Source organism: Callospermophilus lateralis, chromosome 7 (genome assembly GCF_048772815.1).
Source record: "Callospermophilus lateralis isolate mCalLat2 chromosome 7, mCalLat2.hap1, whole genome shotgun sequence".
NCBI lineage: Eukaryota > Metazoa > Chordata > Mammalia > Rodentia > Sciuridae > Callospermophilus > Callospermophilus lateralis.
The window spans coordinates 126,280,093-126,295,564 of record NC_135311.1 but is presented as its reverse complement, the minus strand read 5'-3'; the positions used below and the strand labels follow the sequence as shown (position 1 = coordinate 126,295,564).

General features: G+C 51.2%; 1 protein-coding gene across 2 annotated transcripts in view; it reads left to right on the top strand.

The window, feature by feature from the left end:
* Nucleotides 1-4,562: 4,562 nt before the first annotated feature.
* Nucleotides 4,563-15,472, top strand: part of Man1c1 (mannosidase alpha class 1C member 1) — a 115,098-nt gene continuing 104,188 nt past the window's right edge. For both annotated transcript variants that reach the window (XM_076861007.2, XM_076861008.2), the window contains exon 1: nt 4,563-5,380. In XM_076861007.2, the coding sequence (XP_076717122.1) occupies nt 4,862-5,380 (519 nt within the window). In that variant the 5' untranslated portion in view covers nt 4,563-4,861. The remainder of the gene's footprint in view (nt 5,381-15,472) is intronic.

The following is a 15,472-nucleotide window of genomic DNA, read 5'->3' as shown; positions in this document are numbered from 1 at the left end:
AGTCATTATTAATTAATTTTATTAACAGAAAAAGGATAGATTCTGGGATCAGGTGGGCCTAGTATTTTTCTCCTACTTGCAAGTTATTTTCCCAGCGTGACCCTGGGCAAATCATGTCACACTCAGAGCCTTGGGTTAAATTGCATCTGTTGAATTGGGATCTGAAGAATCTCAGAAAGGGTGGTTGAGAGGGCTGGATGGGACTTGAGAGAAGCATTTAGCAACGCGCTGGTACCTCGTGGTCCCCCTTCTGTGGCTGAACGGTCCACGTTGCCTTTTGGATAACAAGTCCTATGCGGGTAGCTTCATGGGGGCCTTATATCTGACCACATTTCTATCCCCTCTATACCTGGCACATAGTAGGTGCTCCATTAATAGCTCTTTACGGGACGAAGGAGCCCATAAACGGGCCCACGCTCTGCCCCTCTCTGTGTCCAACTCAAGACGGGAGCAATGTCTACCATCTAATTTGAATCACGGTTTGTGGACAGACTAGATTTTTAGAGATGGCTGTTCATTTTTTTGTTTCCAGTCCCACTTGGATTTCTGGATTAAACTGAGAAAGATACTGTGATGGTTAATTTTATGTGTCAGCTTGACTAGGCTAGGGATGCTTGGAGAGCTGGTAACACATTCTTTCTGGGAGTATCTGGGAATGTTCCAGAAGAGATTAGCATTTGAATTGGTAAAGATCTGTCTTCACCAGCAGAGGTGGGCATCATCCATCCCCTGACGGCCTGAAGAGAACCTTCTGGGTCTTTGCAGATTACGGCAGATGTGTGCTCAGGGCCTGAGCTGGGGACGTCCTTTGCCCCTGGCTCTCCGGTCTTCAGACTCAGACCAAGGCCCAGACCATTGGCCCACTTGGTTCTCGGCCTTGTGGCTTGGACTAGAGCTACACCACTGACGCCCTGGGTCTCCAGCCCGCAGATGGCAGATGGTGGGACTCTCAGCCTCATAATCACGTGAGTCAACCCCTCCTAAGACATCTCCCTCTCTGTCCTAATGGTTCTGTTTTTCTGTGGGGTCTTGACTAATACTGAGGCTTATTAACCGATCCCAAATCTCAAGTCTTAAGTATTTTTATTGTAAAATGGAGCTATTAATAACATCTGCCACATAAGATCATTCTGAAGAGTAAATGAGGCAGTATGTACTTAGCAGGTAGAAAATGTTCGCCATCGTTCCCTTCCCCAAGCCTCGGTTTCCATATCTGAAAATGCTCATCCAGTCCTTATTCATTCATTTGCTCAACACAGGATCATCGTGGCCAAGACTTGGGGCAGTTACAGAGGTGAGCAAGCCCCTGTTCCTGCTATGAGGGTCTCAGTGTCTACTGTGAGATGACACATCAGTAGGAAAAAAACACCAGTGGGAGAGAGCCATGGTATGTCCATAGGGTATGTCTATGGGGTTATGTCCATGGGTCTGTCCATGGAGTATGTCCGTGGGGTATGTCTATGGGGTATGTCCATGGGGTCTGACATGGGGTGTATCTGTAGGGTATGTCCATGGGTCTGTCCATGCGGTTTGTCTACAGGTGTAGGGTCGGGGGTCCTCTGAGGCTTCAGAGAGCTTGCCAGAGAGGTTACAAAGGTCATGGTATCACAGACTGGTGTCATCACCAACATTCCATTGGTCTGAAATGCAGCTCTGGTTTTTGTAACCAAGTCTGAAAGGCACATCAGTCCTGCCGAGGCCCTTCTTTCTACCCTGGCTCATGGAACATGCCAGAGGCTGGCCAGGCCGTCAGTACCCCAGTGAGCACCCAGTTTAGACATTTCCTTCTGAGATGCAGCCTTGCTTTTCCGCCTCTCCCTCTGGGTGCTGCCTTCACAGGGGACCTAGCTGACTCCCCTACACTTCTGTGCAGCAATGCAGAGGATGTCTCCAGGAGTGCGCGGCTCCCTACCAGTTTCCCCAAAGTCTAGCCTGTCATTTCCTGGGGTGGGACCCAGCAAGGAGAAGCGTGGGCTTTGGAGACGTGGAAGAGGCCAGGTTAGGCCTCTGGGCTCCTGAATTCAAGTGGGTCACATGCTAATCACTGATGTTCACAGCTGGTCCCAGGGAACTGACTCCTACCAATCAAACTCACAAGACACTGAAACATTTGAATAAACATTTTATACTGAACCTGGGTGTATATGTGTGGTTGGGAGTGATGATTCATCTCCAGTGTCCAAAATATTTGCACCTGTTCACCACAGCACTCTCTTGTCTTTTATTTTCAGTTGGAAGAAATTTACATGCCAGGAGTATTTAAATATCAGGAGCAGACCTGCTGTCAGTGGCCCGGCCAGAGGTGGAAGGACGTCTGAGTCCCGGTGGCCCATCCGTAGTAGACCTCAGGGAAGAAACCAGACTTCGGCGGTGAGAGCCTGCCTGGGCCACTTTTTCTGTCAGGAAAGGCCTCCCTGCAGTATTTTCTGTCTCGTCAATGCTGCATTTCATTTTAAATTGCATCTGAAAGCAGATATTTTCCCTCTTGCCTATTACACCTCTTAATTTGTCTCTCCCTCTGCTGTTATTTGTCTCTATAAAGTGTTATGCATGAAAGACCCACATAGCACAGTGCTCCTTTGCCCTGGGTGAGGCTTAACAGGAAGGGAAGACACAGGCTAAGTCCAGGGAGGAATGTGAGGGACTCCCGGTGGAGATGCATGTGTCTGAGAACACACGCCTGACAGTGTGCACATGGGCATGATTTTGGAGGTGTGTTGCCTGAGTGCTGGTACGTGTGCACATGTCAACCTTCGGACTACTATGTATTTATGTCTGTGCATACTTTGTCCTAATCACTTGGGTGTCTAAATTTTCGTGCTCACATGTCTGTCTCTGTGCATCTGTTTCTATGCATGCAAACACACGTGTGCACATAAACACGTAGACATCTGGGTATATGTATGCTGCGTGTTCTGTGTGGTCTTTGGTGCGCATTCCCGCGGCTTGCTCTCTTTCCTTGTTTCCCAAGCCTGCGGTTAGCATCCTTCCCTGCCCCACCCAAAGGCCCTGGCCTCAGGTGGTGGGAAAAGAAGGCAGGGCGGTGGTCTGCGGGGGACAGTGGAAACACTGCCTCAGCCGGACCCAACCGCGGCCACGTCTCTCTGGTTTGGCACCAGGCACCCTCTGAGGCCCAGCCTGCCACAGCAGCACCAGCATGGCTCAGCGGAAGCTCTGAGAACCTCTGGGCAGTCCCTAGCTCCCTGACCATTCCGGACTGGCACTGAGGGGGTGAGAGAGGTCACCTAACGACCGGCATAGCCCTCCAGACTAGCCTCGGCTCCTGCCCCTTCCGGTGGACCACAACCCAGAGCAGAACGGGCGCGGCGGGGGAGGGGGTGTCTCGGTCGCTCGCAGTCCAGCAAACGCAGGGCAGTATCCAATGGGCGACTGTGGCCCAACGGGGATCCCTCCAAGGCAGCCAATGACCTCGCTGCGCTCTGCACCCCCGCCCTCGCCAACCCCGCGCAGCTGGACCATTGGTGCTGATGGGCTGGGGGAGTGTGCGCGGCGCTGGCCCTTTGAGGGAGGGGGCGTGGCTTGGAGTCCGGTCCCCTCTCCCCACCCTCGCTCAGCCCCTGCACCCCCTACGCCCAGACGCGAGGCCATTGGCCTGGCTGCGGTGCCACTGCTGGTGGCGATGGTGGCGGCGGTGGTGGCGGTGGAGGGGGCCGGACCGCGGGACCCGCGCGGGAGGGCGTGGCCTGAGGGCGTGTCCCGGCGGGAGGCGGGGCCGCGGGCGCTGTCGCAGTGAAAGCCCGAGCGAGCCGCGGCGGCGGCGGAGGCGTCCGGGCGGGTGTGCGCGCGTGTGGGGCGCAGGCTCAGCAGCGGCAGCGGCGGCGATTCAGCCTGCGGCGGCGGCGGCCCGTCTGGAGCGGCCGCTGCGAGGACGCAGCTGCAGCGGGGGAGGCGCAGCCCGGGCTGCGCGCTCCGCGGAGGCGGCCGGGGCCGGGAACAGGTGATCCCAGCGGCAACCCCGAGCCCAACCGAGTTGGCGGGGCGAGAGCCCGCGCTCCTGGGCGCAGCTGCAGCCGGCCAGCCGCGGCTCTTCGCGGACGGCGCCCGGCGCTGGACCCAGACGCGGGCATCTCTGTGCTCCCGGGGGCTTGCCTCCTGCCGCCTCAGGCTCGGAAGTGCCCGCTGCCGCTCCTCGGCCTCTCCCCGCACCCCGGCGCCCGCCTCGCGGCGAAGCAAAGTTGGGGACGTGTCCCGATAGCCGAGCCAGGGTGCTGTCGCGATCCAGCCCGGGGTGCGCGCGCTCGGAGAGGCGCTCTCACGCCAGCCCGGCCACCGCCTCGCCTCCCGAGCCGGCCCCCTCCAGAAACTGCTTCTGAGGCTGAAACTTTGGGCGCAGGCGAGCGCGGGAGGGAGGCCGAGGGACGGAGGGCGGCTCGGCGCGGACCACCAGGACGCCGCCTGGCCCCGGCCTGCGGTCGCCCCTCCGCACCAACAACCTGGGCGCCACGGACGGCATGTGACCGCCCCGGCGGCCGCCGCAGCGCGGGAAGGCGCGGGCCCCGAAGACCCAGCTGCTGCGGGGAGGGGCCGCGCGGCCACCAGAGGGGAGTCTGCGGCGCGCCGCCGGCCGCTGCGGGCCCGGGCCCCGAGCCGTGCCGCCCCTCTCGCCCGGGCCCCGCCGAGGCGGCGACATCCCCGCCCCGGGGCGGGAGGACTCGTTCCAAACTCCCTGAACTTCGGGGACAGTTCCGGCCGTCGTGAAACTCCGGGTTGGCTTCCCTGCCCGGGAACCCCCACCCCTGCACGCCTCCCGGCACCGAAGCCCTTCCCACACGTGCCTGCCCGCTGAGGGCCTTGGGGCCCCAGGCGGAGCTGACGGTCCCCAGACCCGTGCCGGGTCACGATGCTCATGAGAAAAGTGCCGGGCTTCGTCCCGGCCTCCCCGTGGGGGCTGCGGCTGCCGCAGAAATTCCTCTTCCTCCTCTTCCTCTCTGGCCTGGTCACCCTGTGCTTCGGGGCCCTCTTCCTGCTGCCCCACTCCTCTCGCCTCAAGCGCCTCTTTCTGGCCCCCAGGGCCCAGAAGCCCGGCTTGGAGTTGGTGGCTGAAGTAGGCGGACGCTCTCCGCCCGGCAAACCGGAGCCGCCTCCCAACCCGGCCCTGGCTGAGCCGGCCCTGGGCGCCCGCAACCACCGGGTCAGTCCCCGCCGCAAGGAGTGGATGCGGCGCGCCCAGCACCTCAAGGAGTGGATACCGCGCGCTCGCCCCACGGAGGAGCACATCCCCACCACGGCCTCCAGCTCCTTGCTCAGATTTGATTTCGAAGCGTTCCAGAGACGCCTCCGCCACCCGGTCCTTGGAACCAGGGCTGAGAGTACAGAGCCACAGAGCCCAGTGCGAGCCCAGCGGGAGAAAATCAAGGAGGTAAGCACCTTGCCCCCAACGCGTCCCCCAAAGACAAGACCTGGTGATTCCGGCATTTCCTTCCTGGCCCCTGATCCACCCTAGATCTTTGAGATACATTCGGCACCCCTCTCTTCCCAAACTTCCCACCTTCTCTCAGCCCTGCACACTTTCTTTTCAGGGATTCAGTTACTCCTCTCCACCCCTGAAGGAAAGCTGCTGAACCCCTGGAGCACCTGCTGCCAACCCCCGGATTGGTGCTTCTTATTTAGTCCCCAGCCCAAGTGGGCTCCATTGGAGTTGCTAATGAGAGTGGAGCTCAGGTTCCTTAGGGCACGTTCTGTTTGCATTTATAGACCTGGGAACCACCAGCAGCGTTGTTTCTTGTTATGTCTTAAAAAGTCTTGATTCACCAAACCCCTGTAGGACCTGCTGCCTGGAAACCCAGGATTTGAGGGGTATATGGTGTTCTGCAGATATCTTGTAATCTAGTCCGCACCCTGCAAACCAGAGGTGTTGTGCGTTCCTGCTTTCCTGTTGAGCTTTGGAACAATCATGCATAATTGCTTGTGACAAGAGAAGGAATGGTCAATAAGGCAGTGGTAATGTTACAGAAGCTCTGAGGTTATTGGCTTAATGAAGCAGGTCTTGGACTGATGGTAGGGAATGTACCAGGGAGGGATTTAGAAAGATCACTTTGAGTCTGAGTCTTAGTTTAAGAAATCAAAAACAAACATTAGCCTTGCAGACAGTTGCTAAGTCGCCACTTGCGCCTAAATATTCAGTTCTGGGGCTGTGAGAGCAGCCTGCTGGAGGCTTGTGCCCAGCAATGCAGAGGGGGCTGCAGTGACACTCCCAGGCCACGAGGGGGCCGTGGGCAAGCAGTGGGCCAGGGTCTCCTCCCTAGAAATGAGGATGCTTTCCCTCTGCATGGACCCAGAAGGAAAGAGCTGCTTCAGCCTGGACTTCTTGGTTGGCTGCGGGAGAGTCAGCAGTTCTGCCCTGATTTCGAGGGAGAGCAGGCAGCAAGGGTCAGGACCTGCCCTGCCAAGACCTACTCAGAGCTGGCAGAGAGCTTGCCTGTCCCTCCCCATCATCCAGTCTGTCCTCCCTCCCAGTGCCCACCTCTCCCCATTTACCTTTGCTGTTACTCTGCGGTGCTGCGCTGAACCCAGTTCGAGACTGTCTTAACTAGCAATCACAGGACTTTTTGTGAAGTCAAGATGGGAAGCCACAACGCTTGAGCCCTAGGGGTATGTGCGCGTGCATATGCATGCCTCCTGGTTTCCAAATTCTTGCTAAAACCTCAAAGGTTCATTGAAGGCTAGAACTTGAAGTACTACAGTTAACACTGTTAAGGAGCAGTGCTGTCCACCATTCACCTTGACCCACGCCGCCCTTTCCCACATCTGCCTCTGAGCTCATCGCGCTTTCTGCCCTCCTGGACCTCCTCCCAGGGCAGTAACTGCCAGTGAAATTACATACCAATTGCATGTGTGCAGTTTTTCATGCAATGTCCAGAGCTACCATCCAGTTTTCAATAGGATTCCCCATAGGATTAAGAATGAAGTACTACTATCCTGGTCAAAAGAGATGCATGTGACCCATTTCTCAGAGCCTGGGGTGGGAGCCGTGGTGGGAGGTGTAGGTTGGCTAGTGGGGAACTTGGTTCTGTCCCTCCATATCAAGGCAGCCTCCTTGGCCAGCTGAGGTCGGGGGTGATGACTGGGGGCAGTGACTGGGAGTGGTAGGAGGGGTGGGGATTCTGTTTTGCAGGTGGGTGTAAAATAATATGATGGGAGGTAATCTGTGTTGGTTGCCAATTTTCCACGGCATCTCTTCACACCCCGGAAGTTGCTGGAGGGACATTCGTGTTTACCTGTAGCAGGTGCTCAGCAGCCCCCTCTTACTATCTTGAAGACCCTGAGCTTCCTCAGGGTGGGAGGGGCTGGTATAGATTCCTATTATGTTTGAAAGCCTGTGGTCTCTTCAGGCTTCTTGAGTCTAACACCCACCCCCACAACCTGAAATATCTGGGGTAGAGATTTTTGGCTTGGAGGTTAACCCAGAGTTTCCATCCCCGCTGTCCCACCCGGTGAGCAATGCAGGTGAGCAATGCAGATGACGGCTGCTATCTTTATTTCCCTCTCGTTTAAATTTGTCTCTGTGTCATGCCTAGGGGTAGATCATTGCAGAACAGTGCCTGTTTTCACAAAAGGGACGGTGGCATTTGTCTTTGGTTTGTTTATTTCCAGACATGGATTGATTAGACCCATGGAGAGGAGAGGGAGCGAGCATCAGATAAAAAGGGCCTGTTCTTAGAAGATGAGGTTTTAAAAGTGAAAGTAAATGTCAAGACAGATTCAGAGAGGGTGATGAATGAGAGGAATGGGAACTGGACACCCAGCTCTAGATCAACAAACTCTATTTATGAACATTCTGGTCTGAGAGATGGACACGGGGACAAGGTCTGGTGCTGATAAGACGGGCTGAGCCACAGGCTCTGGGTGTACATGCATCAGGAAGCACTTTGTTACTGGAATCAACTATCCACCCGCCCCCAACAAAAAATACATATATTTTGAACCTTGGAGAAAAACAAAGTGGTAGAGAAGGGAGACCAAAGCTGTTGTCTCAGCTGAACTGTCCACTGTCTGATTTAACTGTCACCTCCTTTCCTTCCCGGACCTTCCTGTGAAAGCAGATGGGTTGGTCGTGGACACTGGGCTTCTGGCTTGGCCCCTAGGTGGCCTGCCAGCCTGGTCAGGCACTGCTTAGCAGTTGAACTTTCTCTGGTCTCAGCCTATCTTAGTTCTGTGAAGCCGAGGACAGGAGTGGGCTGACGTGTTGATGGCAGTGACGTTCACTCTGTGTCCCAGCAGCTGCCCACAGCAGATTCTCAGATGTGTGTTAAGTTAATGTTCCTAGCACCCAAGCTGAACTTTGGGAAATGGGATTGAACAGATTGTCAGCTTGGGATGGGGAAGAGTAAAGGTGCTGGCCAGCGTGTGAAAGGGCAGAATGCTGATTAGCCGCCTTCCCTTTCAGATCTGAGGATCGTCCAGGGAATGGGGGTCTTCCTCCACAGGTGGATTCCTTGTGAATTCAAGTTCAGGTTTTTCTCACACATGACCAGAGTTGGCAGTGCGTAGTTTGTTCAGGTTATATCCAGTGAAAGAATTTATAGTGTCCTGGCTCCAACTGATGGTGGTTGGTTGCTGATCTGGGGAACCTCAGTGGCCCCTTCTGGGGAAGAGGGCTTTATGTTAAAGGGCCCGGGCAGTCTCTGCAGTGGGCACAGGGAACTGGAGTCGGGGCTGCCCCTACCCTGCATGTGCTTTTGGACAAACTGTAGAAGAAGCTGCTTCCTCTGGTTAGATGCAGCCTCACTCTGGAGTGCTGGGCTGGGCCAGAAGCATTTGAGTTGGATTTGACCATCTTCCCTGTCCACTGGAGTGGCCCTGGGCTCTCAGGCACCATTGCATACAGCGGGCCTGCTAAGAGTCCAACCAGAGTTTAAGTCTGTCAACTCTGACCTTCAGGAGAGGGATTCCCGGGGATCACTGGGTCTCTGTCTTCATGGTAAAACCAGTGTCACATGTGGAGGACTCTCCTGCCTTCTCCAGTCCCACCTGTTCACTGTTCTGTTTAGCCCCTAGAGTACGATCTGACATTCAGCTGGAGCCCAGACACTGGAGTGAATGGCTAAAGATCTATAAACCATCAGATAAGGCTGCTGAGGTGGAGGCGGGGTCTTCTCTGGGAGGGTACCTGGAATGGTAAGGAGGCTCAGAGTAGGAGGAACCACAGCCGGGTTTGGGGGCTTGAGCAGCTCAGTGCCCCGAGAGGTCCTTTAGAAGTTGCAGTCGTTTTCAGAGTGCAAGGCTAAGCTGAGGGGAGCCCAGGGGTCGCGCCCATGAGCAGAATCCCCACTGCCTGGAGGGCTCCACCTGGAGGATGCTGGAGGTGCCCCAGGCTGCCTGTGGCTTGGCAGGGAGTGCCCCGGCCCTTGCCTGCTGCCTTGGTTCTCCAGGACCCGACCGGTCCTGAGACGTGATGGTGTCAGAGTAAGTCATCTTGGCAAATGACCTTTGCTCCCATCAATGGGCTGGTTCATTAGTCATGTGTGGTTTCTCGGAATATCTGATTTATCGTCACTGGTGCCAGGGACAGGTAGGAAAATTAAAAGGCGCTGTGTTCTTTGTAGCATGTGAATCTGAGCCTGTGAGACGTTCAGGATAATTAATATCAGGAATAGCTCAGATTTAAATAGTCTCCCCTGGAAGAGCGCTGGGATGCAGATCCGCTGGAGATCCTTTTCCCCTCCCCATCCTTCAGTTTCGCTGCTGTGCCTTTAGTAGAGACGGATAGATGGAGGCTGCTCTCACAGCTGGACAGGGCCCTTGGGAGACCCATCCTCAGCCCAGCCACACCGGCCTTCTTCTTCCCAGAGTGTGGCAGGACGGTCCCTACCAGCTGAATCCCTCTCCACTGGCAGGCGGGTTGGTTCTCTGCTTTCATTTCTTAATTCCATCATCATCCGGGGGGAATTAGGCATTCCAGGGGCAATTGCTTCTCAGGCCTCATCTCCTCCACTTGTCTTCAGTGTGAGGGCAGGACACGAATCACACCGTGACTTTTAAAAGTCAGCTCCTTGCTTCACAGTACAGTTAGCAGGGGGCTGAGAGCTCTGTGGTTTTCAGACTGATTGATTTACACCCGAATTCAAGAAATTCCTTTTTTTCTAGTTCTCCCGGAAGACTGATTCATTATTCCACCCCAAAATAAATATTGTGATATATATTAGGCATACTTGGCTCCAAGGGACTTAACATCTTTTCTCCTATTGAAAAAAATAAATCAGGCTTGCAGATTGTAAAGACAGGTACAGAGAAGCTGGTTGGTAAGCCAGGTGGGCGGCCAGCCTCGTGGGCATGATTGGCTTGTGAGGGCAGCAGAGTCGCATGTGTGGTGGGGAGGCGCTGGGGGCTTGGGGTGACTCTCTCCCTGCCTTGCTCCCGTGGCCAAATTGTCAAAGCCTTAGAGGGGAGGCGATGCATGTGGAATTCAGGAGAGGAATGGCTTGGAGTGAATTCGGGGCATTTATTACATTACCTGAAAACAGGGCCACACACGGAGTGGGGATGAGGGTCATGAACCGAAGATTATTACTATTCCAGTTCTGTGCACCTGCAGCCCAGAAAACCAGGCTCTCAAGCAATGAGCCGTGTCTCCTGATTTCTCACTACCCTTGGGCCAAGGCCTTTATGCACCAGTGTTTGCATCATTTGGAGGAAACAGACGATAGATTTTCCTAGCCCGGTATTTCCGTGGTAGATGATGGAAAGGAACCAAACTGGAGACTCCTTGAAGAATTCTGAGGACTCAGGGACCTTAATCCACCTCCCCCCACCCGCTCAGGGGGATGGTCAGAATCCAGACAGCACAGCTGCGGCTCTCCACGCAGGGTTGATGCCCTGAGATAAGTCAGGCCTCCTTCTTGGTGTCTCAACCTGCCAAGAGAAAAAAGCTGCCCCCAGGCCTCGTGTGGGGCCCAGTTGCAGTGCTTTCTCCCCCCAGAAGGCTGTTTTCTCAGATTTGGGCCCAGAGCCCCCCGCAGACTTGGCGGGCCGCTGCTGGTCAGGACAGCTCTTACTCACACGGAGGTCTAAGTCCTGTTAACTTGGAGTCTTCCTTAATGAAAGGCTGAGGCCACTGCCGTGGTCCATCTGCCATGTCTGGTTCTGCTGGGGGTCACTTTCACAGAAGCAGCTCATGGACAGGTGAGCAATAATTGTGCTTTTATGTGGCGTCTTCTGAGAGTCAGCTGCTCTCCCGGTGAACCTTCTCGAGTTTTCAGTAAATAGCAACCATTTTCAGTGGCCATCTCTGTCCTCTTCTGAAGCATCGTGCCTAACACAGTCCTGTCTGGCTGACCCCGCTGTGTACTCGCTGTGCATTCCACTGTGTGATCTGGTCCTGTGCAATGGCCCTGTCCTACAGGGCTCAAGGAAGCAGGTCCCAGGAGCATGCCTGCCAATGCCTGTTGTGTGTGTGTGTGTTTTCTCCCTGTGTTTCACAGCCCGTGATGTTGGTACTATCAAGTAATACAGTGAAATGCACTCATCTTAGAGATACAGTTTGCTGATTTTTTTTTTTTTTTTTTTTTTTTGGTACTAGGGATTAAACTCGGAAGCACTTGACCACTGAGCCACATCCCAACCCTATTCTGAATTTTATTTAGAGACAGGGTCTCACTGAGTTGCTTAGTGCCTTGCTGTTGTTTAGGCTGGCTTTGAACTCAAGATCCTCCTGTCTCAGCCTCCCTAGCTGCTGGGATTACAGGTATGCGCCACTGTGCCAGGCAGTATGCTGAATTTTAACAACTGTAGAAGACCAGGTAAAGCATACCACCATCAAGATATGGAGCTCTCCCACCCCCTTATAAAGTTCCTGGGCTCTGCATCCACCCCCAGTTGCTGTCTTGATTTCTCTTGGCAGGGACTAGCTTGGCCTATGGTGGATTCTACCCTGCAGCATGGCTCTGTGGCCCAAGGCTTCTTTCACTGAGGATGCTGTTTTAAATCAGCATACCACGCCCTCCTTCCCCTTAGCGCCTCATTCCTGTTGTTGAGATGTGTTCCCTGTCGATTCTCCAGCAGTTTGTTTATCTGTTTATCTCTGGTGAGATTTGGGAGCTATTTCTAATGTTGGCTGTTTTCAACACAACTGCTCTGAACATTTCATGTACCAATCCTGTGTGGGTGGATGGGAACTGTCCAGGTTCATAAATTAGATACATGTGTCACTTTATAAGAAACTGAAACACTTTGCACAAGTAGTTAGATTGCTCTATCCTCCCGTGTGTGTGAGTTCCCCATCTCTGTCCATATTTACCCTTATCAGTGGTTAGGCTCAGCTATGCCGCCGCATGGGATATAGGAACATTTTGTTCTGGTTTTGTTTCCTGTTAACTATTGATACTAAATGCCATTTCGTGTGTTTGCCATTTCTGTATCATCTCTGGTGTCTGTTCAAACCTTTTGCCTCCTTTTTAATTAAAAAATTAGGCTGTTGTCAGCATATTGTAGGAGTTATTTATGTATTTGGATGTCAATCCTTTGTTAGGTATATATTATGTACGTATTTACTCCCAGATTATGGTTTTGTTTTTTTACCCTATCTTAATGGTTTAATTCAAAAAACAGAAGTTTTAAAATTTTAAGAAATCCAATGTATTATTAAACAAACAAACAATAAAACCAGCTGGACATGGTGGTGGCACATTCTTGTAATCCCATGACTTGGGAGACTTAAGGCAGGAGGATTGCAAATTTGAGGCCAGCCTCAGCACCTTAGTGAGAACTTGTCTCAAAATAAAATAAAAAGGGCTGGGGATGTAGCTCAGTGGTAAAGCACCTTTGGGTTCAATCCCCAGCTTGTATGTGTATGTACACACACACCCAAAACTGAAAGAAATCCAGTGTATCAATGGTTAGTGCTTTCTTTACATGCTTAAAAACAAAAAACAAAACTATGGCTACCCCAAGGTCATAAAGATAATCTCCTTTATTTCTTTGTTATCATTTTTATTTTTATGTTTTGTGGTACTAGGGATTGAACCCAGGGATGCTTTTACCACTGCTCCATCCCCAGCCCTTTTAGAAACATCTTTAGTTTTGATGCAGGGTCTTACTAAGTTGCTTGGGGCCTTGCTAAGTTGCTGAGGCTGGCTTCAAACTTGCCATCCTCCTGCCTCAGCCTCCCAAGGAGCTGGGATTACAGGTGTGAGCCACTACTCTGAGGATAATCTCCTTTTAGTCCCAGAAGCTCAGTGATTTTAGTTTTTACATGTAGTTCTCTCATCCACTTCAAATTAATTTTTGTGTGGTATGAGGCAGGGGTTGAGGTTGATTATTTTCCATTTAGATGTTGTGTAGCAGATTTGTTGATGAAACTTTCCTTTCTCAGTTGAAGCGCGTTGATGCCTTTTTTGTCAGTGAGTGACCCCGCGCATGCCTGTTTCTGGACTCTGCCAGCCTTTTGATTCATCCTTATGCCCTTACGCCCTACCTTGGTGTTGTACCTCTATAGCAAGCCGTGAACTCTGTGTGTTTCCACCGTCTTTGAAATCCTTTTTCAAAATCTCTTTGGCTATTACAGGCTCTTTGCATTTCTCTATACCTTTGAGAACAAGTTTGTCAGGTTCTCTGAAAAATCCTGCTGGAATTTTGATGGGATCAAATGGAAGATCAAATGGGAGAGGATTGCTGTATTAACGATATTGGGCCGAGGGCGTGGGAGAGCACCTGCCTAGCCCAGGCAAGGCCCCCGTCCATCCCCCGCCCTGCGGCAGCTACAACAGAACAGTCAGTGTTGGGTCTTTCGGATCCTGGATGTGGACTCTCTCCCCATTTGTTCAGATTTTCTTTGCTTTCTCTCAACAGTGTTTTCACTATAGAAGACTTAGACATCTTTCATCAACTAATCTTTTTAACAAGTTTTATGCTGTTACAAATGGTATTCCTTAAATTTTTATTTTCCAATTGTTTGTTGATAGTTCTTCATGGGAAAAAAATGTAGAATATAAATTGACTTTGTATCATGTAACTTTGTTGGATTCATTTGATTTCTTTTGGTAGATTTCTTAAGATCTGTTACATATACAGTTGGTTTTACTTCTTTCTTTCCAGTTCATAGGGCTTTTATTTCTTGTTCCTGTTTCATCATATTGAGTAGGACTTCCAGTTCAGTGTTGCTGAGAACTGGCATCTTTGACTTATTCTTGTTCTTAAAGGAAAAGGCTTTTTTTTTTTTTTTGGTGCTGGGGATTAAACCCAGGAGCACTTTACCAGCACCTGCTCCAATCTACAATAGTATTTGTTCCATTTACATTCAATGTGATGTGTGTATCAGAATTCGGATCTACCACGTGGAAGGGATTGTGTAATTAGTCCCATATATCCTTGGTTTCTTTTATTCTCTTTCAGGCTTTCTTTTGGATTAATCAGGTATTTAAAATTCCGTAATCTGGGGGCTGGGGTGGTGGCTCAGTGGTTGAGTGCTCACCTAGCATGCACAAGGCACTGGGTTCCATCCTCAGCACCACAGAAATGTTAAATGAAGATATTGTGTCCACCTAAAACTAAGAAATAAATATTTTTAAAAAATAAAATTCTGTAATCTGTAAACATATACACACGCATATTTTAAGTGATCACTTCATTTGAATGGTACATGTACCGCAGTCTACTTGAGGTTATGCATCATTTTGTGTATAATGCAAAGCTGTCACAATGTACTTTCACTTCCCCATCTTCATTCTGTTATTGTCATATATTTAGTTTCTATATATGTCATAATCTCCACAATACATTAGTATTATTTTTGCATCATTTTAAACAGTTTGAAAAAAGTTTGGCCCATATTTCTTCAAAAATCTTTTTCCCCATTCAATTGATCTCCTTTTCATTTCGACCTCTAGAAACGTAGAAGTTAGATTGCTTGATCTTGTCTTAGAGGGGACTGACTCAACGACTCTCTTTTTTTTAAATTAAGCCTTTCTCTCTGTGCTTCACTGTGGATCATTTACATAAACCTGTCTTCCAGCTCACTGAATTTTTCGTCTATAGTGTAAAATCTGTTGTTAAGCCCACCCAGTGAATTTTTTTGTTTTGGGTAATTTTTACTTCTAGAATTTCCCTTTGGGCCTCTTGAAAGGTTTTTGTTTTTCTTGAGATGTACCATGTGTTCATTATTGTTACTATAGTTTTCTTGAAATCTCACAACATATTTATAATAGCTTTTTAAAAAGTGCATTATTTTCAACGTCTTTGCCATCACCTGGTCAGTCTCTGTTGACTGATTTGCTTCCTGGTTGGGTCACATTGTTCTACCTCCTAATGTGTCTAGCCATTTTCTTATTCTGTTGCAAACATTGCAGACTCTACTCTTGAGATTCTTGATTCATGTGCTTTGAAAGAACTTTTCTCCCTTTCCTATTCTTTCCATTTTGTTTTTGGATGGGAGACCATTGACTCTAGCCTAGCGCATTACCATTTGTGTAAAATGCAAATAAGCAACATGGTATAGATCTCTAGACTCCTGAATCAC